Source organism: Diceros bicornis, chromosome 32, assembly GCF_020826845.1.
Source record: "Diceros bicornis minor isolate mBicDic1 chromosome 32, mDicBic1.mat.cur, whole genome shotgun sequence".
Lineage (NCBI taxonomy): Eukaryota > Metazoa > Chordata > Mammalia > Perissodactyla > Rhinocerotidae > Diceros > Diceros bicornis.
In genome coordinates this window covers 24,139,736-24,166,152 of record NC_080771.1, presented here as the reverse complement: position 1 = coordinate 24,166,152, position 26,417 = coordinate 24,139,736, and the positions used below count along the sequence as shown (strand labels likewise).

Below are 26,417 nucleotides of genomic sequence, written 5' to 3'. Positions count from 1 at the left end.
TATCAGATATGTGAAAGAGCGCAGCCAAGATGAGCAGAGTTGCCCACCCGACGTGTGAGTGGGCCCCAAGACCAACTGGGTCATAGTCCTGTGAGCAATAATAAATGTTTACTATTTTAAGCCATTAAATTTTGGAGTGGCCTGTTATTATATAACAATAGCTAACTGATACATAGCCCAGTTTAAACCTCACCTCTTGTGCAAAGCCACTCCAAATAAAAATGCTAAGGCCCTGGGCGTGAATCTTCCCGGGTCTTGAGTCTAAATGCAACAGAAATGCTGAATTAAGTCACCCTGTATGTCGTCTCATAAGATAGAAAAATGGAACTCGCATCATCAATGTAGCAAAGAAAAAAAGTTAAAAGTAAACCCTCACCAACAAGCAAAACTAAATATAAAAGGAAAGTGTTAACAGTCCCCTCGAGAACAGGCCAGAAGCTCAGATGCCGTTAGGAAAGGAATTTGTTATCTAAAGCAGGTGTATTTTTCTTCATTTAAAATTTTCCCATCATTTTAGTGGGTGTGTTAGCTGCAAGGCAAGCTTGATAAATGTAAAGTCCACTTTGAACTGAAATGTCCTTTCGGTAATCATGTAATAAACGGCATTAGTGGTGGAAGCTTTAGGCATAGACTAGGAATGGGAATGTCTGACATACAGATTGACACATAGACCTGGCCATGCACTCAATTTCATGAAACCTACAGGACAAGTATAAAGCAGTGGTATCCCCAATTATTTTATTCATTCAACCATGTTTATTAAGTGTTCAGGTGCCAGGCACTGAGCTAGGTCTGGGGATACAACCAAGTAGGAAGCACAGATATGCATCACATCGAGCTTACATAATGATGGAGGAGACAGTGAACAGGTAAATAAAGCATATCTAATACACAATGTTATACATACATAAATAAATATAAAGATAAAATAGCCAGGAATGCTCTCACGACAGAGCCTTTACAGCTGGAATCTCTCTGCCTCCCTGAACTCCAAACTCATACGTGGCTGCCCAGTCAGCATCTCCTTGGATCATGGCAAACTTACCATGCCCCAAAGCAAAGCCCCTGATTAATGCCACTGCCTGCAACTGTGTATAAAGATGCCCCACAGAGGGGAAGGAATAGGGGCTGAAATCCAGCCCACTCTGCTGGCTCCAAGTGCATCAGCCCAGAGGGGGAGCCTTTTTCTCTTGCCCACAAAGGCTCCACAATGCCAGCTGAGGTCCTGCTCATGACCTTCCCTCCACCCTAAATCTGTTCCCTTGCTACCTCTCTGCTTCGGTAGTGACATCTCTATCCTTCTAGTGGTCTGGATTTAAAACAGTGGAATAAGCCATTCTTGATTGCTCTATTTCTCGATTTCTTAGTAAGTCCCGTAGGACCGACTTTCAAAATATAGCCAGACCACAATCACTTCTCACCATCTCCACCTTGCCACGCTGGCCCTAGGCTCTCCTATCTTTCCTGGGCTAACTGTACTCTATTTCAACCCTTGCTCCCCCAAGGTCTATTTTCCACACAAGGGCCAGAGGGATCCAGTTAAAACGTAAGTCAGCTCAGGTGCTCCTCTGTTCAAAATCTCGCAAGCTGAGAGCTGGAGGGCTTGTTTGGAGGGCTGGTGTGAGCTACAGCCTGGCACCCCTGTCAGTCTCTGGCCACATCTCCTCCTCTCCCCCTTGCTGGCTCTGCTCCAGCTTCAGGCTCCCTTGCTGCTCCTTGGCATGCTAGAGATGCTCCTCCTTCAGAGCCTTGAACATATGTTCTTTCTGTCCAGAATACGCTTCTCTCTAATTATTCACAGAGCTTGCTCCCTCACCTCCTTCAAGACTCTGCACAGTCATCCACATTCTCACTGAGGCCTGCCCTGACTACCCTATTTTAAACTTAACTCCCCCTCCCCTGCCCCATTACTTCCTAGCCTTTCGTCCTGCTTTAGTTGTCCCCAAAGTCATCTAAGATATTATATATTTTACCTATTTATTGAGTCTATGGTACACCTCCCCCTAATATCTCCATGTCAACAGGGATTCTCTCATCGTATTGACCTTGTATACCCAGTGCCTAGAACAGGGCCTAGTACTTAGTAAACATTCAACAAATATTTTCTGACTGCAGGAAAATGAGTAATACAGTAATCACAGTGGTAGTGGTGAGTGAAAAAAATAAAGCAAGATGAGGGGGTAGAGAGCCATTGGAGCACTCTCTTATACAGGGTGGTCAGAAAAGGCTTCATGAGGAGGTGACATTTCAGCAGACCTGAGTGAAGCGAGAAATGAAGCCACGTGGATGGATGGCAATCTGGGTGAAGTGTGATTTGGAGCCTGTGGCCAGAGGGGAACAAGGTAAGGAGAGGTCAGAGATACCGCAAGGAGGTTGTGGACGGCCAGATCAAGCAGATCTCATAAGCCATTGTTAGGACCTGAAGATGGCCAAAAGCATTAATGACATTGAAAACTGATCTTGATGTACCTGACTTATGTTTTAGAAAAACCACTGGCTGCTATGTGCGTCACAAACTGTAAGGAGATTAAAATGGGAAAAGGGAGCCCAGTTAGGAGCTATTGCAGTGGTCTAAGCAAGAGACGACATTGACCTGGCCTAGTGCAGTAAATGCTTAGCCTAGCATCTGGCGAGTAGTAAGTCCTCAATAGATGTCAGCTGTCATTATTAAAATGTTGTATTAAATACTATGATTTGTGTAAGGCACATAGGGAAAACTCAGCTTGTGTTTACTCTTGCTGTTAGGATGATAATAATGATAATCCTGGTGATGATGACAATAATAGAACAAGATAATTTCAGAAAACAACAAGGGCTTTGAAGAAAATAAAACATGGGAAAATGATAATATGGGAAGGGGCTGCTTTAGGTTAGAACAACCAAGGAGACCTCCCTGAGGAGGTGACCTTTGGATAGAGACCTGAACAGCAAAGGGAGCCAGTCAGGCGAGACCTAGGAATGGAGTGTTCTTGGCAAGGGGAATTGCAAATATAAAGGTCCTATGGTAGGAGCATGTAGTAAAAATTAATGGACAGTACTCCTGAAATTTATTAAAATTGAGCTGTAGGACTTGAGCTCTTCCATGGATTCTGGTTTCTAGATGATCATGCCAGGCTCAAAATTCTGCTATTCAGACATAAGGAAGTACAAATTACACTAAGAATACCTGATCCTAGAAAACTCCACAGAATTCAACAACGAAACAGTCTAGTCTGATTACATCAGAATCCTAAAGAGATAAGTACTGTTTTCATTTGTTCTTAGGAGATCAACCCCAGCAAGCAAAGGTTTTGTTAGGAATTAGAAACTGGAAAGCTACTGGCACATGAGAAAACTTAATATTAACTGAGGCTTTGAGAGAAAGAACAAAAGATGCTGCTGAATCCAGGACGAGAGGCGATCCCAAAGTAATTTGTCTCATTTTATTCTGTATTTACATATTCTCTGCCTTCTTCTATAAGGAATTGAAGACAGCTGAAAATAGTTTGGGAGGCTAATTGAAATATTCATGAAGATGTTTCCAAACCTTTTCAAATTTCCAAATGAGGAAGATTTAAAGTTTGATCAGAATTATATATTTTTTTCATAATCAATTAACATACTCATAAAAGAGTATGAAGAAATTCTTTAAACAACTCCTTAAAAATGTATTCCAATCTCTGAAGTTCTGTATTTAATATGACTATATTAGATTATGTAATATACCATTATATATTGCTCTACTGGCTTAAAATTCATTCAAATGTTATGACTTGGGAGGCTTTGTCAGCCTGCAAGCTAAGCAATTACTTCAGTTGATGTAGTCCCTTCCACTGTACTTAGATTCAGAGCAATCAGGGCACCATTCAGAGCCAAAATAGTTATTCCAAGCTCTTTCCCCTCTACTATGAGAATGAGAACTACTTAGCCATAAATTACTTTATACCCTAAAGTGTTATCCTATATAACAATGCTCTCCAAATGAAACTTCCAATCCATTTTTTGCCCGTTAGCCTTCCTTCCAACATGTCCATCTTTCAAACTTTAAGAAACCAGCAGTAGAATATGAAAATGGCAGATTTGACTTTCTGAGAAGTGAAAAGAATGAATCTTGATTTTATATTACCTCCATGATAGAAAGCAAACATGGCAATAATTCTGTCCTTTAAAGTCTCAGGCAAAGGAAAGTGATATCTTCTGCAGCAAATGACTCTCACAGCATTCAAGGGCCAGTGTGGTTAAGCCCTCCCAATCCTCTTTCTGCCTTCTCTCCACTCCTACACTTGATGGAGGAATGGCTAAAATCAGATCTGATTAGGACTCAGTGAATTTAATACTCAGTGTCTCTGGAAATGTTATAAATTCCCTAACCAGTTAAAAGTATTTATTATACAGTATCTTCTCAATCTGAATTCTTCAAAAGTGAAGAATCAGTTCTCAAGACCTAATTAGTTTAAAAAGGAGACTGATCAGGTATCGTGGCCCTCATCCTCTACCACGCTGACTCTTCATGTGATTTAGCTGGGGTCTCAGCTTCCTAGCAGCATGTGCATTTCTTCATCTGTTAAAAGAGAATGGCCTCTGACCTTTGGCTTGAAAAGAAACCTGAGACTTCCAAATTTATTTTGACCATTTTTATCCTTAGTATACAATGACAATGTGGATACTTCATGAGTCATGTACAAATCATCCACTTAAGGTAATTAATTTCCTCTTGAGTTTTTTTGCTAAGTTACCCTTCAATCGACCAATCTACCTGTCTCTATATCCATATACTCTGCCTTCTCTTCTGTTCCTATCCCAGACCAACCCCTCTCCTTGTGTATTAGATCTTAATCGTTCTTGCTTACTCCAGGACTTTCCTGAAGCACTATTTTTTCCTCTTTACTGAACATTCACTCATCAGCTTATATTCATGCTTGAATAGCCTCATCTTAAATATTAGATAACCTACCCATGACCCAAACATCAACCTCCAGCTACTGCCTCATTTTTCCAATTATCCTTTACAGCAAAATTCCTTGTAAATGTCACTTATACTCAATATCACCACCTCCTCACTTTCCATTCTCTCTTCAACCCACCCCATCAGGCTTCTGTACGCAATATTCCACAGAAACGCTTCTTGCCAAGGTCATTAGTGACTTTGCCAAATCCAATGGCTACTTCCAAATCCTTATTTTATTTTACTTTTCCTAGCTTTGGACACAGTTGATCTTCTCCTCCTTTTTGAAGTACTTTATCCATTTGGATTCCGGAGCTCTGTAATCTGCTGGTTGTCCTCCCACTTCATGACTACCCCTCTTAGGGTCATCCTCCATTGGCATCTCTTCCTTTTCCCAACTTCTTCTTTATCTACCCTCACTCCCAACATCATCTCATCCACCCTATGGGAAAGTACCATCTTTACACTTAGAATTTTCAAATATTTCTCTTTAGCCCCAATATCTCCCTTCTACCCAAGATAATTGTATCTAACTGCTTACTTGATATTTGCACTTGGGTGTCTAACGGGAAGTTCAAACTTAACACATGGAAAACAGAGCTCCTGATTCCCTACCTTACGCCCACCCGGCCTCACAAACCTGCTTCTCTTCCCCTGTTCCCTATCTCGGGAAAGGGTGCCACCATTTGGTCAGTTGCTGGCCAAGATACTATAAGTCAAACCAGACTCCTTTCTTTCTCACACCCTTTATCCAATCCATCAGCAAATCCTGACAGCTCTACCATCAAAAATATATCCTTAATCCACCGCCTCATCACCCTCACTGTCACCACCCTAGTCTAAATCATCCTCGTCTTTTGCCTGAACTATTGCAACAGCTTTGTGTCCCTGTATTCATCAGGGTTCAGTTCTGCTACATTTAACAGGGAACAGAACAAAATAAGAGCAGCTTAAACTAGATAGATAGAAGTTTATTTCTCTGCCATAAAAGAGTCCAGAAATAGGGGTCCAGGTTGGTGTAGTGGCTTCACAGTGTCATCAGAGACCCAAATTCCTAAATTCCTGCTCTGCAGTTCTAGCACACAGCGTCCACCCTCAGTGTCACCTGATGGGCAGAGTGAGTCCTGGGATGCCAGCTATCTCTCACAGCCAAGCTGCAGGCCAGAAGGAGAAAACCAAAGGGCACAACAGAGCACCTTCCCCGTTGTGTCAGCTGTCATCAAGTACACGCCTTAGAAATCCTGCTCACATGTCATCGGCCAACACTTAGACACAGGCAGCTGCAAAGAAGGCTGGGAAATGCAATCTCTTATGTCAGGCAGCAATGAATCCAATCAAAATTTGGGATTCTCTCACGAATGAGGAAAAAGAATATGGATGTCAAGGGTAGGCAACTAGCCATTACACCTCACACCCCCTTCAGTCTATTCTCTACGCAGCAACCAGAGTGATCCTAAAATGTAAGTCAGATACGTCATTTCTAATCAAAACCCACCAGGGTAGATAAAGCGAAAGGATCAAGCATTTATCCTATCTTTCCTGTATGAACTGTACCCCAGGATCCTCGTTGGATCATTACAAAAACAAAACAAAACATAACAGACATTTTGTGTCTCTTGATCTGACGCAATAGGAAGTGCCACATCACCAAAGAATTCTTGCCAAAAAAATTAAATGTGAATATAATCAAGCCTCTAGATCTAACCACCAGTTAATAGGAAAACAGAAAGGACAGAAGACCATTCTACAGAATCTGATGGGGATGCAATCAGCACCTTGTTTGGATCCTGAGTTAAGCAAACCCACTTGAAAAAATACATATATATTCACATGTGACTCAACTGGGGAGATCTGAATACTGACCAGATATTTGATGATATTAAGGAGCTATTGTCATTTTTAGGTGTGATAATGGTATTGTAGTTATGTTAGCTACGGGACTGGCTTCAAAATCCTCTGCGGCAGGGGGCCAGATGGATGAAGCAAGATTGGTCGTGTGCAGAGAGCTTGAAAATCTGTGTGATGGCTGTTCACTATACAGTTCTCTCTACTTTTACATACGGGCTAAAGCTTTCATAGTAAAACTATTTGGAATACTTTATGGTGGCTTCCTATTCTACTTTGCATGATTTTGAAGACCCTTCATGATCTCAACCTCTGCAAACTCATCTCCTACCATGTTTCTAACAGTTTCCTCTGCTCCAGCCAAATTGACCTTGCACTTCCTTGAGCCTTTGCCAAGCATGTTTCAGTCACAGGGCCTTTATACTTGCGGTTCCCTCTTCCAGACAAATATCTTCCCTCAGATATTTGCATAACTTAATTTAGTTCTCTGCCCAAATGTTACTGCATCAGAGAAATCTTCCCTGATCCTCCTGTTGAAAGGAAACAGGACTCCCATTACTCTCTATTCTCCAACATGTCAATATCTGACATTAAATTATACATTTGTTTGTTTATTCATTGTGGAACATAAGCCTCATGAAGGACAGAGCTCATTCCATTCTCCAATTGATCCCGGCTCATAGAACTAGGCCTGGCACAGAATGAATGAAAGAGTATGATTCATTTTTAACATCTTTATTTGGGAACTAAACTATCAAGAGTTCCTCACAGAATTCTCAACATCCTCATTAACCTTATTATATAATGATATTTATCAAATCCAGAAAGCTAAAAAGTAGTGACGTGACTCACTGAAATGAAATAGAGAGAAACACTTTTCTTAGAGAAGACTTCTTAGACATCTTTCTCCTGGTTGAAACAACAAGAGAGAAAGTTAACGTCTAATACATTCATAGCAGAAAAAAATATTTGGGCCCTTTTATATGCTTTTGCTTTTATCATCTGTAGGCCATGCTCGAGTTGAATAAACTTCTTTATATTTTCTTGAGATTAACTTTCACTTACTCATCTCATGTGACAAATATTTCCTGCATACTTCCTGTGTCAGGTGCTGTGCTAGGCATTGATGTTTCAGGCGTGACCCAGATAAGAACTAGGGAGGGCGAATTTCAGGCAGAAAGAAAATAAAATCCATATCATTATCTTTGCCAACAAAAATTGTTGATTGTGGAAAATTTTATGATATCTACACTTTAATTCAAAATGCTGGCAATATAGTTCATTATTGTTATACACCTAGATAACATAAAACATGTTAACATATTTCTATTCTTCTTGGGCCACAATTTTTAAATTTCATAGCAACAAATCAGGAAAACTACTTTGACAGCAAATTAGATATTTTCTTAAAGCATAACTTAGCAATAAAATTGCATCACTTCATATTTTCTTCAAACCACTGCTGCCATTTTCACATGACAACACTATAGTAAATAGATGCTTTCTTAAGTCCAAGGAAGTATCGAGTTTTGCTTTCCTACAAAAGCCTAATATTTTTCATACTCCTTTGAATAGTAAAGATACAAATTTAAGAGGTCAAGAAAAATGCCCAGATCCAGAATTTTATAGTGTTATGACTATTATATTTCTACCATACATGACACGTACACTAGGATGATTAGATTAAAAACATATCCAATCTTTTTTTTAAAAGTCTGTGTGAGAAGAAGAGATAAGGAAAGCCACAGTGAATTTGCTGCACCTGTTATCTGGGTATTTGGCATTCTTAACAAGATAAATCCCCAGGAAGTCAGATTAATAGATGACAGAAAAAAATGTAAATTGCATTATCATCTTCAACATGCTAATATACATGATTGCTGAAAATCCAATTGAAAGGAGACTGGCTTATTAGGCTGTGACATGCTGCAATTTACATATCTCACCCTCCAGATGTGAGGAGGGTAAATGAGAATGGAGTGTGCTCAGATCAGCAGGGAATAGGGAGGAAAAATACATATGTATATTGGCTATCAATTTGGCCAACTGAAGAAAAAGTGACACAGTGAAAAGATTGACTTTTATTTTTCCTAAAATAAATCTGGCTCTAGTTACTCCCCTGCTGCCTTCTGGAGCAGGACTAAAGACAGCACCACTAACGCTAGCTGGTCATCCCGTGCACGGCCTTGTTGGCTTTCCAACAGTAAGAGTGAATGTAGATGCCCAGATGACTGGAAAAACTACTGAGAGTGAGGCCCTGCTGATGGTACAAGTGTAACAGGATCTTTGCAGAAAAAGGCAACCAAAACTAGCAGCAGGAGCTTCCCCAAATGCCCGCCATCAGTGTTGGACAGTCAGCGAAAGGAGAAATTACCACATCCTTTGAAAAACGAATTCTCTAAATTATATTATAGCTTATAACCCAAATCCAACACAAAATCTTAATGTATCCAAAATTGGATAGTTACATTTCTCACAGGTAGCCATTATTCTCACTCTCTCTCTCCTCATAAATGCACATAGCCTTTGATAACTTTTAAATACTTAGAAAAAGAAACAGTAAAACAACATTTAACTTAATTTTTTTAAATTAGGGGTTTCCCAATAGACATGCAATGCGGGTGAAATGAAACGGTAAAAGGGAATGGAAAACTAGGAGTAAGATAAGCAGCCACAAAATTTAGCCAAGTAATAATCCTCAATGGGAATGTTAGCATTTCATATTTGTAAAAAATATAAACATACCTAAAATACATTTCAATTATTTATTTGCTGTATAGATAAGCAGTAACAAAATCTCTTTTGTTTTAGCTTTCGATTAGGGAAAATTTAAAACATATACAAGAAAACAGAATACTATAACAAACCACATGTACCCATCAACCAGATTCAGCAATTATTATCATTCTGTCACTCTGGCTTCATCTATAGCTCCATCCATTCCTCCTCCTATGGTTATTATTATATTTTTATAATTTTTAAGGTAAAATTTAGACATATTGGAAAGTACAAATATTAAATGTACAATTTTGACAAGTGAATTCACTCATATAACCCACACGCCAATCATGATTTAGGACATTCTACCTCCTCAGAAAGTTCTGTGTTTCCCTTTCTCAGCCAGACCACCTGCAGGTAGAACAACACTTATCCAACAGGAGACTTATTTGCTCCAGCACAGAAAAACATTAAGGAAAGCCAGCTCCTCAAACCCAGCAAGCTTTACATTTCAAGCTGCGCCAAGACTTATGATCAGCTTCCTACAGAAATGACAGTGTAGGAATTTGACACCCAAACTAAATCCAGGTACCGTTCTCTTCACCGATAGTATTCAGATACAGAGCCTCAAGAAGAAACAACGATTTCAATAACATATAACAAAAAGCACTACTTTTAGAGCTATTTGTCTTTTCACTTATTTCAATAGTACCCCAAACAAAACTATAGGCCCGTAAACACAACCCAAGAAATAAATAGTAATACCACAAAGTGGAAAATAATAGCAGCATTATTAAAATGGAATTTGTAACCACTCACTACAGTGATACACACTTGGCAGACCACATTAAATTCTCTATCCCTGCTCTCCAGCAAAGTAGTAGGAACAGTGGCAATAGTGGCAGGAATACTGGCAATGACATTCACAGCAGCTAATACGTATTAGTGAGGGAGAAGCAGGGATTCAACGCTAACTCTCTCTGTCTCCATTATGCTCTTTTGATTCCAACTATAACGGTACAATACAGATCAGCACACACACTATTAACATTATATATAATCGGACATCTTGTTGTGCCGATTTAAGCCTTGTTTTTTGTCCTCGCTCCTTTAATCATGCTGGTAAAGTCCCTTTCCTCCTCCCCACAAGTCCCCATCTTGGCCCATATAGAGGAAAACCCAACCCACAATTTTGTGCTCTTTGAGAAGGGCTGGGTAGGAAGCCTCCACTCTCAGTCTCCCTTAGCTGGTCCTTGCTTCCAGGAGGCACTGGAATTTCTACAACTGAGGAGAGCCTGAGAATGGGCTAGATTCCCCACAGCTATAGTGGTGCTGAGGGGAAACAGCCCCTTTCTGAACTCAGGCTCTATCCAGCCTGCCTGTGCAGACAGGGGTAAGCAGACCAGGCAGGCCTCTGCGCTCAGCTCTAGCTTCTCCACTTGTGCTTGGGTGGAGCTATCAGTTAGGTCAACTCTTCACCGAAGACTGGTTATCCACCAGTCACTGGGGAACAGGAGGAGGCCCTGTCTGGGCCTCAGGTCCTAGCCACACTCTTTGCCATTAATGAGACCAAAACTGTGATCAATGTTTGGATCTGGGGTCTCTTTCCTAAACTAGTTAGAATCTGTACCCAGCTAGGATCCCAAACTTCCAAGAAGCCATAATCTTTATACTTAGTCTCAGCTCATTGCATCTGGATCACACCTTTTCCTTTTTGGTGTCCCCCTAGCTGTAGAGTCAAATATAAATATGCTGAGGTAGGTGCCAGGGAGCATCCAGAAGGATTACTCTTCTTTACACCCTGGCTACTTACAGCTCATATAGACCCTCAGCACTGTTTGACAATTCTTTTCTCATTCCCAGTGGTGCACCATCCCCTCCTCTCACCCATTCTTATCACTCCTCTCACCACCACCACCAACACAACTACCACCACCAAACCAACACCACTACCACCACCACCACCACCTCTATGAATGCTCAGAATTGCAAACTGCTAGTGACAAGCATTCAACCAATTTCTTGCCAGCTCTGCTGTTACCTTGTTCTCCTCTGGAGTGAAGAGGATTCGGAATATGGATGGCACTCCTGGAGCTACTTTGTGGCCAATATCTTTTGGACTGATTACTTTAAAGTAAGGTGAACTTTCCTCAACAACTTTCACCATCCTTGGAATCTGCAAGAAAAACACACAATGATGGACACTGTGCTCATGAAAAAGCAGAAGAAAAAGCACAGCCTTTGTAGTTAAACCTGAAATCTCCGTCTACTACCTACTAGCCATATGACCTTGGTCAGATCTGAACTTCAGTTTCCTCAACTGTAAAAGGAGATGACAGTACCTACCTTTATCCCAGTGCCTCACACAAAGAAAACACTCAATGCGTTTAATTTTTATTAACATTATTATTATTACTCATTTTTATTGTTATTCCAAGTCTTTGTTGATTTTACATTTAAATGCGACTATCTTCAAAGCTAACTGCTTAATCATCTAATACCCCACCCACACAGCAGAGTTAAGCTGGATTTCCCAACATTTGAGAACTCTCCTGGGAGAAGAAATCATACTTACTGCACTCCTGCTATGGACCATCCACTGGGCATGATGTGCCACTTAATCCTCACAACAACCTTTGAGCTTCATTATGACTCCCTTTCTACAGATGAAGAAACAGACACTTGCCTAAGTGCTACATCTTCACCAAGCAATGGTGTTGGGAGTCAAGCCCTGACCTACCTCCACCTTCCCTCTCTGTGAGATTGTCCTAAGTAAACAGCACTATGAAGCAAGAACAGAGAGCAGTACAATATCCCCAAGGCCCGAATCAGACCAGCTTCAAACAGTGTCATTCTTTTCAAGTCTTACTCGTCTTCTCTGCTTGCCTCGCCCAGAGTACATATCTCTATCTCAGATAGCCCAAGCAATAAAAGAAATATAATAGTGTGAAGAATGGGGGTGGTCAAGGGTGGAGGTTCTAGGGACACAAGGAAGGGAGGGTAGATTCTCTTTTTAAAGACTCAAAGGGAGCAGAAGGAAGTTAAGTATGACCTAGAAGTCTCAGGTGAAAAATGAGGTAAAAAGAAGTCCCACAACTCCTCAAAGCTGAAACCCAGATGGTGAAGGGAAGAAGAAATGCAGAGAGAATTCAGACAGACCCTAAGACTAGAAGGTGGGGAGGTAAGGAAGAGATGTGCACAAGTCTGATAGGAATAGAATTGGCTTTGCCGGTAAGGGAAAAGTGCAGTGGCACTTATGATGCACTGAATGATACTATGTAAGCTTGCCGGGAATACTTTCAGTAAGAGCATAATAATGGATTAAAAACTAGAAAGGAAAACACCATCAATACTACTACTAATAATAACAATAATATTGGTTTAGTGCTTACTATGTGACAGGCACAGAGCTGAATACCTTACATTCATTATCTCATTTAATATTCCAAACAACCTATTGAAATGAATACTATTATTATCCCCAAAGCTTGGAGAAGTGAAGTGACTTGCCCAAGGTCTGCAGCTGGCAGACAGCTCAGATGGAATCTGATCCCAGATTAGTCTGACTCTAGAGCCTGGGTGCTTATAATTGCATCCCAAATAGAATCGTGTTGAGACTTGTAGAGTGTTCATGGCATACTCTCACCTGGTGTGTGTGGAGAGATAGAGAAATAATGACCAAATGGGCTCTATCTTTTGCATCCCATGCCAGTGAGGAAGCAAATAAAAGGTGAATGCCACAGAACGGACTTCTCAGTACCCCTCAGTACCCCGAATCTATCCCAGTGGTTCCTTACGAGTCCACGAACTAAGGAAGTAGAGACACAAGGTTACATCAACCACCTAGGGTCCTGGGAGTAACTCACTCAAGACCAAGCCTGCGTAGCCTAGAGAATCTGTCTGCTTGTTGGTAGCTGGACTTTCCCTGGATGGGAACCCCCTCCTTTCATGGGGTCCAACACACAGGCAGCATTTTACCAAGAGGTTTTGGGATATCCAGGAGAACCAAGTACTCTTTGGCAGACAAAACTTACACATGCCTCATACTGTTTACTCGCTCATATACACCTACTAACAACCATTTCTTGTTTAGGGCCGGAGACGAGTGGCTAAAGTACCTCCCTTCTGGACTAGCTCCTCTCTGTCTTTAAATAGCCTAAAAATTTGACTGAGCAAGAGTCAAAAAGTAATGGTGAAAGGGAAAAAGAGAACTGGAAGCGAGAAACTGAATTGGTTGGCAGCCCTACATGAGAGTCCTAATGTCTACGTAATGTATCTCTTCTTTAGGTCTAGGGATCTAATCCTGGGCACCTCAGATTCTTTTTCTTCTCTCTGCCTACCCTTTTAGCTTCTGTCCCATGAGCTTCTCTTACTAACACTCTTGCAGCAAAGAACTAAACATACCATTTTCTCCAGAGTCTGGACTTTGCTGTCATTAAATCACCCCATTGATCTCTGAAAGGCATCACTAATTCTTTTAATGAGCTACTGTACTGAATATAACTGCAAGTCTTCCCATTTGCCTCAGATTCTTGCATAGTCTTTGCTTATTCTCCCTTTTTTCTTATAACTAGAATTTTTTGTCCTCACATTCTTAGATTTCTGTAAGTATTCCTACTTGTCTTTACGCCTGAGGTTTAAAATCTCTCAGATGCCTTCCTCCCCATCTGATTACTTTTCGCATTAACTGTGCGTCATGCTGACCTCCCACGTTATTCTTTCTTTCATTAGTGTTAAATGTCAAGGATATCTTCAGGCATTTAATATCTTTTCTTGAAATAAACCCTAATTTATCTCTGAAGAAAAAGGCATAAAAAGGGAGAAGAAATCCTCAGTTGCAACCACAAAGAGACCAGGCGTACACAGTGGAGAAGCCATCCAGAACTATCTGTAGACAAAAATGTGAAGGCTATCTGAGGTAGAAGGGAGAAGAGAGAAAAGGAAGAAAAGGATCTCCATTTTTTGAAGTTATTTTTTTAAAAAATACAGTTTGTAGACTATAAATGCATTGGCTCAACAGCTGTAATTTATATGAGTAGAGTTTATACCGTCAGTTGGTGAAATGGTGGCTCTAATGCAGAGTATGTAAACATGAATAGTAATTGCCCTGTCTTGCATAAAAACCTAGCCCAACTGGTCACACATGAGAATTTCATGACATTCATCTAGCCAATCCTTTATTCAACAAGATGTCAGTGCACACTATGGGAGTTTACCATTTGTTGAGCACTGCCCTGGGACTGAACATATAGCAACAAACCAACACAGTCTCTTTTCATTAAGCTTACAGTCAAAGGGAACGTTTTCACTTATTTTCCTAGCTCTATCAAATTAAAGAACTTATCTAAGATCCCACAGGATCCCATTTTATTTAATCCCTTCTTATATATCATGGAAGGTACAGCCATCCCACAAACATACTCACTTTGTCATTGTTCCTCAAAACCAGTGGAACTTCATAGACTTCACAGGGAGTGTAGTTCTGAAATACAATTTCTGATGGAAAGGGCTGGAATAATGCCTGATCCAGGTCAATTCCTGAAAACTGTAGTTGAAAGAATAAATTAATCATATAGTCACACCGTGGCAGAAATGACTGGGGAAGATAAGAAAATACTACATAGACCTATGGATATTAATACTAAGAACAAAGGAAACACTCAAAAAGGAGTAACTACCACAAACAATAACTGTTATAATGAGTAAGGTTATTGTCATCAATTTCTTTAATACAAAAGAAAGTAGAAGTTTTGGTCCTCAGTTAAAAAAAATATAGGCTAATTAGAACACCAACCCCAAGCTTCTATTTCCAGTAATGGTGAATAGGGTAATTTGAACCAATTCCCCTATGAGAATAACAAGAAAAGCTGTATCAACAAATATCTTTTTGGAGGCACTGAAGAGCTAACAAGATAGTATGATCTAATGTTGAAATTATGAATCACCTCAAGCTAGTAGCTTGTGTAGTATCCAACAGGTTTTGAGTATTGCCATGTTTACTTAAAAATTTAGAATATCACATGATGCCCTGTGAGTTCATGGTTGCACACTGGGCACCTTGGTACACAGTTTGTAAACTGAAGACGTAAGCATTCATCTCAATAATTTAGAAAAACAATAGCAAACATAAAAAACAAATAAAAGCCCAAACAAATGAAAAAATGACGTAACAAAAACAATAGAAGAAATTAATGAAACAGAAAGTAACGATACTATAGAATCAACAAAGCCAAAAGTTGAGTCTCCAAAAAGACTAACAAAATTGATAAAATATCTAGTGAGTCGGATGAAGAAAATAAGACAGAAGGTACAAAGAGCCAAAATAAAGAATGAAAATAGGGATATTGCTACAGAAGCTGAACTAAGTAAAAAGGTAATAAATGGATATTATGTCAGTAAAGTAAAAATTTAGATAAAAAGTACAAATTCCTAGGAAAATACAATTTATCAAAACAAGCACAAGAAGAAATAAAAAATACAAATAGTTCTACAACTATTAGAGAAATTGAATTTGTAAGTAAAAAACCTTTCATAGAGAAAACTCTGGCCCAAATAACTTTACAAACAAATTCTAGGAAACATTTAAAGAAGATACAACTCAAATATTATAGAAACTCTCCCAAAGGAAAGAAAAACAGAAATTATACGTCTCTCAACTCAATTGATGATGTTAGCATAATTTTCATATGCCTAAGAAAGGCAGTAGGAGAAAGGAAAATTATAGGCCAATCTTACTCATGGACCATAGACTAAAAAAAAATAGATAAGAAAGAAAACATAAGCATACTGAAACCCACAATATATAAAAAGGGTAACACATCATGACCAAGTTGGGTTTAATCTCAGAAATTCAAGGTTGTTTTAACATTAGAAATTGAACAAGAAGAAACAAAATTGTCATTTTCTCCAGAAGAAAACATTGCTTATTTAGAAAATTCAAAATAACCTATAGATAAACTATTAGAATTACTAAGTGATTTATTGAGGTCACTGAGTACAAGATTAACATACAAAAATCATTTATATTTCTATGTACTTGCAATGAACGTTTAGGAAATGAAATTTATAAACAATACCATTTAAAATAGAGTCTCGAAACATAAAATATGTAGGAATAAGTCCAATGAAAGATCTAGCAGACCTTTATTAAAAAAAACTACAAAATATTGTTGAGATAAATTAGAGAAGACCTACATAAATACAGGAATATACCATGTTCATGAATTAAAAAACTCAATATTTTAAGGATGTCAAATACTCCTCAAATTGATCTAAAAATTTAATGCAATCCAACAAAAAAAATCCCAACAGAAATGTTCTGGGAAATTGAAAAGCTGATTATAAAATTTATATGAAAAAGCAAAACACCAAGAATAGATAAGATACTTTTGAAGAACAGGATAGGAGGACTTGCTCTATCAGGTAGCAAGACTTATTATAATTATATTTTACATATCATATACTGTTACTTATCATAGTAATTAAAATAACGAGATATTAGCACAATATTTATCATAAAAACAAATGTAACAAATTAGAAAGCCCACAAACAAATCCTTAAATATATAGACACTTAATTTAACACCTATCACACACCATTCCAAGTATATTGAAGGTCTCAACGTGAAGCTAAAATAAAGTTTTCAGAAGAAAACCAAAAGGAATATCTTTATGATATTGAAGAATGCAAAATTTTATTTAATGGGACACAAAAAGTATAAAACATAAATGAAAAGATTTGTAAATTGTCATATTGAAATTTAAAACTTATGTTTGTCAAAAGATACTCTTTAGGGAACGAAAAAGAAAGCCAAAAAATAGGAGATTATTTGCAATACATAAAATTGATAAAGGACTAGTCCCCAGAATATATGAAGAACTTTTATAGAAATCAGTAATAAATGGACAAAAAATATAAACATAGGGGCCGGCCTGGTGGCGCAAGTGGTTAAGTGCGCGTGCTCTGCTGCGGTGGCCCGGGGTTCGCCGGTTCGGATCCAGGGCGTCCACTGATGCACTGCTTGGCAAGCCATGCTGTGGCAGCGTCCCATATAAAGTGGAGGAAGATGAGCACGGATGCTCATCTTAGCCCAGGGCCAGTCTTCCTCAGTAAAACAAGAGGAGGATTGGCAGATGTTAGCACAGGGCTGATCTCCTCACCAAAAAAAAAAAAAAAAAAAAAAAAAAAACTATAAACATATAATTTATAAAAGATGATATTCAAATGGCTAATAAACATATGAAAATGTCCTCAACCTCATTAGAAGTCAAGAAATTGCAAATTAAACCACAGTGTGACAGCACTACACACCCAATAGAATGATTTAAATGAAAGAGAGTGACAATATTAAGTATTAGCAAGGATGTAGTGCAACTGGAATTCTCACACACAGCTAGCGGGAGCATAAATAGGTACAAAACTGGCAATTATCTACCAAAGTGAAACATATGCATAGCCTAAACCTAGAAATTCCACTTTTATGTATATGCACAATAGAAATGCGAACATGTGCACTAAAGATATATACAAGAGTGTTTATAACAGCATCATTTATAATAGTCAAAATGTGGAAAAAACCAAATGCTCCTCAATAGTAAAATGGATAAACAAACTGTATAGTCATCAATGGAATACTATACAGCAATAAAAATAAGTGAACTATTACTAAACACAACAACATAAATAAATCTCAAAAACATAATACTGAGTGGAATTAGCCAGAGATTAAAGAGTACATACCACAGTATTCCACTTACATAAAGGTCAAAGAAAGATAAAAGTTCTTTTGGAGAGGAAGAATAGGTAATAACTGGGAACCAGGAACAAGAAGGCTTCTAGGATGCTGGTAATGTTACATTTAAATTCTCTAATCTGAGTGCTGGTTATATGAGCATGTTTACTGTGTTAAAATTCATCAAGTTATATGCTCATAATACACACACACATATGAATTTTTAAAAAATTATTTAAAAATAAATGTATTTTTTGACACAACAGAATAAAAGGGAAAATTATTACAATCATTTCAATAGATGCAGAAAAACATTTGATAAAATTAAATATCTATTCACAATAAAAAAATGCTCCTAGCAAATTAGGAAAAATAGGTAACTTCCTTAATTTGATAGAGTATCCAGATCTTCACAAAGAAAACAACAACATTTTACTTAATGGTAAAATATTGGGATTTTTTCCTTTTACCTTAGGAAACAACACAGGGATACCTTGGATCACAACTTGCATTCAGCATTCTATCAGAACTAGTAGTAAATTCAGAGAAGCAAGTGAAATCTATAAAAAATTAAGACTGAAAAGAAACTTAAAAGCATATTGCTAATTGAAAGAAGCCAATCTGAAAAGGCTACATACTGTATGATTCCAGAAATATGAGATTCTGAAAAAGGCAGAATGATGGAGACAAGAAGAAGATCTGTGATCGTCAGTGGCTCAGGAAGGGGGAGGGAGAGATGAATATGTGCAGCTTGTGACTTTTAGCGCAGTGAACTATTCCGTATGATACAGTAATGGCGGATACATGTCATCATACGTCTATCAAAACCTATTATAGAACGTACAACACTGAGTGAACCTCACTGTGAACTATGGACTATAGTTAACAATAATGTACCAATATTGGTTCATTCATTGTAAAAAAAAAAAAATGCCACACTAATACAAGATATAAATAATACAGGAAACTGCGTGCTGTAGGGGAGGGAGACGGGGTATGAGGGAACTCTGTGTATTTTCCAATCAATTTTTATATAAACCTAAAACTTCTCTAAAAAAATTGTCTATTAATTCTTTAAAAATTAAGATTGAAAAGAAATAAAACTGCCATTATTCTAAGATAATAAGTGTTTGCATAGACAATCCAAATAAATCATTGGAATTAATAAATAATTAGAATTAATATGAGATGTAGCAAGGTTGCTGGATATTAAGTAGCAACAGTTAAGTAAAATTTTAAAATAGATACTATTATAAATTATTCTTCAATAAATAAAACAATTTTAAAAAGAGGGAAAATCACATTATATAACATTGCATCAAAAATATAAAATATCTGAGAATAAACAGAACAGCAGCTATGCAAAAGACTTCTATAGGGAAAACTATAAAACCTCATTGAATGAAATTAAAGAAGACTTCAAGAAACGGAGAGATACAGTATGTCCATGGATTAGAAGAATTAATACCACAAGGATATCAGTTCTTCCTAAATTAATTTACAGACAATACAATCTCAATCAAAATCTCTCTGCTCAATAAATTGATTCTAAAATGTATATGGAAATACAAAGAACCAAAATTAGCCAAGATACTTCTGAAAATTAATAAAATACCTTTAAAGAAGTACAAAGTATTTTGCTCTACTAGATACCAAGACTTAAATATATATATATATGTATATACATATATATAAAATAATGAAAATACTGTGGTTTGGAGATGGATAAACAAACTGACCAATGGCGTGAAAAAGTCCAGAAACAGATCCTTGCATATATGGACACTGGATATATAACAAAGAAGGCCCTCTAGTGTGGGAGGAAATGATGGATTTTTGCTTAAATGACACTAAGAATCCAAGACGGACTCTGTGGGTTATAACCGGCAGTTGAGCTCCCTTCCCCACCCCTCCTGCCACAAATAACCAGGGTTGAGAGAAGGTGCCCAGCAAGAACGTCTGCAACTTCAGATTTCAGGTAAGGCTTGCGTTATACAGATCTCCAACACAGTGCCGTCTCACACCATGAAATAGGAGAGAGGTCAGAGCTGAATTGGGAAACATATAAATACACGTTAATAGGAAGCAGTCTGTCACTGAGGCAGGCTAGAAGAGGGGGACTCTGAATCATAAGAACACCCATAAGAATCTGGGGAGAAGAAAAGGCTAACACAATTCAGTCATTCTTCCTCCCTTCCTCTCATCCCCCTTCCAAATAAACACACACACACAATCCTCTTTCATAAAGAGCCGCACTGAGAATCATGGAGAATTCCTGCTGGTCTGGGACACTACCCAGGCCCTGCTTCAACATTAACTTCCTGCAAACAGATCCCTTCTTTCTTTCAAAGATGAGTGGTAATAATAATTATAATGATAAATCAAACCCAGGATCTATACAAAAATACTCAAGAAAAAAAAAAAGAAAAGGAATAAAGAAAATGGCAAATGAAGAATAGTTAACAGAAAAGTGTTGCCATGAAAATCTTAATAACATCATTTCACCATAAACTCAAAGAACATAATGGAAAAAAATCAAAGAACATAACAAAAAAAAATGCACAAAGCAAACATTCAAGAATCCAGGGAGGATAAAAGCAATAAAAAAAATTCATATGTTCACTCAATAAATACTAATTGAGTTTCCAATATTTTCCAGATGTTGAGCATACAGTAGTGAATGAAGCCAACAAAGCCCTTACCCTCGTGAAGCTGACATTCTTGGGGACATAGATAAAAAATAAAGAAATACTTAATATGAGGTCAGGCAGTGAGAAGGCTATGAAGAAAACCAAAGCAGGACAAGAAGACAGAGTGAATGGGGATGGTTGCTCTTTTTAATAGGTAATCAAGGGGTGGCCTTTCTGAGGAAATGATGTCTAAGTAGAGATCTGAAGCAGGTCACGCAAAGATCTGAGAGAATAGTATTCCAGTTAGAAGAAATAGCAAGTGCCAAGGCCCCGAGGCAGGAATTATCTTTGAGTGTTTGAAGAGCAGCAAAAGGGGAGCACAGTTAGAAGAGAATGAGCTGGGGAAGAGTGGAAGGAAAAGAGGGCCACGTGGGAGGCAGGAACAAACAATGCAGGGCCTTATAATTATGAGAGTAAGATGAAGCTACGGGATGGTTTTAAACACGGAAGCAATCCTCCACATTTTCTTTGTGGAGAATGGATAATGGGGTGATGATATGGAAACAGGGAGGCTATTTCAGTAGTCTAGATAATGGTGGCTTGAACTGGGATGGTGGTGGTGGAGGTGGTGAGAAGAGGTTTGATTAAAGATATATTTGTGAAGGCAGAGTTTATAGCACTTGTCGTTGGAGTTCATAAAAGATGTGAGAAAAAAAAGGGGCACCAGAGACTCCAAGGTTTTTGGTCTGAGAAAATAGATGAATGGGGGTTACTATATGCTGGAGAGAGGAAACAAAAGAGGAAAGATCACATCCTTAGGGAGGGAATAGAATGCAAAAATTAGATCTTAAATATTTTAAGTTTCACCTGCCAATCATACATTTGAGTTGAATATACGATCCAGAATTCAGAGGATAAGCCATAGTAGGAGATATAATTATGAAAGTAATCATAAAAACGTGGAATTTAAAGCCTTGTTCCTAGAAGGAGTCACCTAAGGAATGAGTTCAGAAGAGAAAGAAGAGGTTCAAGGACCAAGTACTAAGGAGCTACCACATTTAGTGATCAGCAAGAGGAGAAAAACAAATAAGAAAATAGCAAGCAGTGAAGTAGGAAGAAAACCAAAGGAGTGTGATATCTGAGATACAAGTGAATTAAAAGGTACAAAATAGAGACACTGACTGCATCAAATGTTGTGAGACAACCCAGGTGTGCTGAACTGGTCAAGCTTAAGAATGAATTTTATTATGCTAAGCAAAATAAGTGAGACAGAGAAACACAAATACCATATGATTTCACTCACATGTGGAAGATAAACACATGGATAAGGAGAACAGATTGGAGGTTACCAGAGGGGAAGGGGGTGTCAGGGCAGGGCAAAAGGGGTAAAGGGGCACATATGTATGGTGATGGATAAAAACTACACTACTGATGGTGAGCACAATGCAATCTACATGGAAACTGATAAATAATAATGTACACCTGAAATGTACATAATTTTGTAAGCCAATATGACCTCGATAAAATAATTTTTTTTAAAAAAGAATGAATTTTAAGAGAAACACACACACAAAACTCAAAGTAAAGGACACAGAGGATAGCCTGATGTATGTAATTACAATAAAATGGAAATGAACAGAAAGTTAAAAAATGTACTAGAGAGGAAATATAAGATGTAGAAGGGCAGAAAAAGAAGGTAAAACATGTTCATAATTGACATTCCTAAAGAAAAGACCAAAAATGGCATGAACAAATACTTAGTAATTCAAGAAAAGGTTTCTATAAATAAAATAAAGATGCATAGTGTCTCAGAAAAAATTTAGTCACATCCTAATAAAATCACTGGACATTAAATAAGAATAAACAATCTTTGGGCATACAAGCTTAAAAGACTGGGCATAGAAGCATACAAGGAATAAAGTATCGATAGTGAGGAAAATCATGTGGGCTTCACACTTCTGCATACCATTGTTTAAAGCCAGAAGGTAGTGAGGAAACCGCCTGCAAAGCTCTTATGGGGAAAATGTGTGACCCGAGAATTTTATACCTAACAAATCTGCAGTTCAGTAAAAAGGCACTAGGCAGATATTGTCAAACATATAAAGAAAAGAAATACAGTTTCCATAAGCTTTTCTTGAAGAAATTAGTAGAGGATGACTGTCACCTAACTAAGAGACAAATGAAACTCCAGAAAATAAAGTAAAAATAACCAAGTGAGCTGAGAGAAGAAAGGGGAGAGAAGATGAGATGCAGTGGAGTATGCTAGTATCCCCATCCTTGATAGCAGGAGTCAAAATACATTAAAACACATACCCGGCAGTACACACAGAAAAATATGCATAGTTTGGTCTTAGCTATGCTATGGGAAAGGAGCAAATAGCCTTAATTAGGATGAATTAGCTTTGGGGAAAGCTGTGTTCCCTGCCCTCAAGTTAGGGGGTGGTTATGGGGAACAGAAGAAACAATAACTAGATCAAGCAGTGCTCAGAGGAAGAGTAAATGTTATGCATATCCTAGACGGGGCGGGGTGGGGGGGGCAACGTTGTTGCTCTGAGAGCAAAAGAGCTTTAGGACTCATTAGTCACATGGGAAATAACTCTGAAAACTCTCAGGAATGGCCGGGAACCCTTTGAGAGGCAGCTAACCTCCAGTAGTTCAACTGATGGAGGTTCATACCATAATTTGTGCATAAAGAGTGAAGCATATATTTCAAGAAACTAATTAAAAAGTAGGCAATAAGACCTTATTTTATAATCATATGCTCCTAAAACCTAGAATATATGATTTACATTAGAACATAGAACCATGTTAAAATAACTATTTTTTAGCGACTAAAAGGATACATTTATTATGGGAAATGAGCCAGAACAGACAACAAATGCCTACTTTAACAAACAATCCCACCTTCATCCTTTCTAGTGATGACAGCTCAGGTAAGGAGGGATTTCTTGTTGTGCTAAGAAGATAACTTAATAGGGCTTGGCTAATATAACTCTTGGAATTATTCCCAATCAGTAAACAATCGTGTCCAGAAGTAGCTAAGAAAGAAGTGTGACTAGTCAAAAGTTATTTGTACTTATTGTGTTAATTGTAATTCTTTCCACATCAAATCACAGATATCAAGATCAGCAGAGGTCTAAAAAGAATGTCATCACCAAACACTGTAAGGGATTAGTAAGCCCCAAAACAATAACTATTACTTAGTTACTGTTGTTCTAGAATGTTCATATTATTCCAGGGCCTATATCATATGCAAGTACGACAGAAAGCAGCTACCTTTTGATGTGTTGTTTCCGCCATATCTAGAAGTTCAATGATCTGTGGCCGGCACATCAAGCGTGTATTAACCAGTCTCTGCTCTGTGGTGAGGGACATTTCCTTCAGGAACTCCGAGGGTGTCAGCTAGGATTTAAAACAACAGGAGCCAAAGATTCATAAATAGTTTTACTGAAAAAGTGTTTTCATAAGTGCTAGTAATGAATAATTTGTGTTTGCAGCTTTCAGGATAATTCTAGAATGCCACTAAGTTCCCTTATAAAATATTTAAAATAGCTAAATAATACAAAGAAGTACACGTGCACTTTTGAGCTCTTTGCACAGTAATTTGAAATGACAAGTGGTTGCTGTTTCCTTATGATTTTGAAGGAATCACACAAAAGAACCTTGAGAGGAGGAAAGGAGTCAAGAAATTGCACAGGAACATGTCCAAAGACCTTAATATTTATGCTCAGAAGAAGCATCTGAGCATAAAACTCTAAGTTTCTAAAATCACTTATGGGCTCCAGAGCTAAGGAGTCTGAATACTTCTATTTCTCAATTGAAGATACAACACCCAAGCAAAGCTTTTGGGTGTTAACTATCATGTTAGATCAGGTTAAAGAGATCTTATAAAATGTAGAGGATCTAGGAAGTGTGATTGCACTGCTTAGGAATGAGTTTGAACTTTTTAGAAATCACAAGAGTGCATTTGGACCGTGTTTTAGAAGAGCTGTAAGCCAATCATCAGATCCAGCAGCCAGTCGTATTCACATATCTAATAAGAACCAAAACGTTTTAACATTTTCTAATGTTATGAGAAAAAAATGTAATCTATCATTTAAATAAAATCATTTAAATAACCCAGAACCAATCACTATTATTTAGTTATTATTGTTCTGGAATGTTCACATTGTTCCAGTGTCTACTTTATATGCAAGGAGATTATGATCATTGGCAGCAACATAACGCCTAAGTACGTGCCAAGACTTTAAAACATTCAGAGGTGTATAATTTAGCTGATTCACTTAATCTTGGGTTAAAATCACTGTTCTTCAAATTTCCTACAAAATTAATTTCTGTGATTGAATCCATTTAAATGAAGGCATATTTCTAATACAACTTCCAACTTGGTGTTTTAAATTCTTTTTGATTGGAACCCAGATTAGAATACTAAAATGTTAAGAGGTATCAGCTTTGTTGTGATTTGAATAAAAATAACGAAGTCTTAAAAGCAAAAAGTCAGGAGTTACTTTAAGTATGAAACTACCACCATAAAAGAGAAGGATGATAAATTTTATTTTTCTAATTGGAACATAACTTGAGACTAGTTTTTAAAATGTAGTGAATACTATCGCTAATACTGTAAATTGTTATTGATGTTATTTATAGCATGTAGTTTATAGTTCAATTCTCACCAAATTATTATAATTCATTAAAAATATAAATATTTTTTATTTTAATGGACAAAAAAATTATGTATTTTTCCTAGACACCATATAGTCATTATATTAATGCTCTATGTCCTACAAATGTACAAAAATAACTCTTGCCAATCAATAAGTAATAGATTATTTAGGTTAAATCCTATGAAATTCTGATATTTGACTGTTTCTGAACTACACAAATGACAGTCCCATAGGGTTCAACCGAATATTTAGAAAACCTTAATAATTTGCTTGCATAGTCTGACTTCAACTGGCTGATTAACTTAAGCAATTCAAGCCTCTACTTTGATGTATATAATTTTAAAAACTTCTCAGGCTTTAACAGGTGTCTGTACTCTGCAGCAACCTACCATGTTAACTAAATTGATATTATCAGTCAGTAACTCTCTGTTTGATATTCTGAGAATGCCAAGTAGCCACTGTCGTTCTCCTGAGGAGACTGCATGTAGCATTTTACACTGAAATTCTCTGATACATTACCATTCTATTTACTTCTTCTTCTGTAACCACCTTTGGACTCAGGGGTGGCAAAACCTTGCTTTGGAATCCTTTAAGCATTCTGACTAACCCCATCTGAACAGCCCCCATGGACTCCTCAAGTCTTCTACCCGCCATTTTCAGTTATTTCCTTTGCTCACCTAAGAGTGAAAAAAAGTTTTAGAACAAATACAGTTAATTTCTGAATTCTGGTCACAATTGTTTTTTAAGCTTTTTCAAATACAGGAAGGGTTAAAAAAATACTGATCTTCAAAAATACATCAAATGCTTGGAACAAGCATGTAACTAGTATCTATTCCATGTCACTAGTCTAGACTTAGTTTTATCCCAAATTCTAGGATGCCTTTAGACAAATCAAGTGATTCTG

The 26,417-nt window shown here is 37.7% G+C and overlaps 1 protein-coding gene across 1 annotated transcript in view; it reads right to left on the bottom strand.

The window, feature by feature from the left end:
* The window catches only part of HYDIN (HYDIN axonemal central pair apparatus protein), a 336,144-nt gene extending 309,960 nt beyond the window's left edge, over nt 1–26,184 (bottom strand). Inside the window, 4 exon segments of the mRNA XM_058528225.1 lie at nt 11,529–11,663; nt 14,913–15,032; nt 24,126–24,251; nt 26,033–26,184. Of these exon segments, the coding sequence (XP_058384208.1) occupies nt 11,529–11,663; nt 14,913–15,032; nt 24,126–24,251; nt 26,033–26,167 (516 nt within the window). The 5' untranslated portion in view covers nt 26,168–26,184.
* Nucleotides 26,185–26,417: the final 233 nt, after the last annotated feature.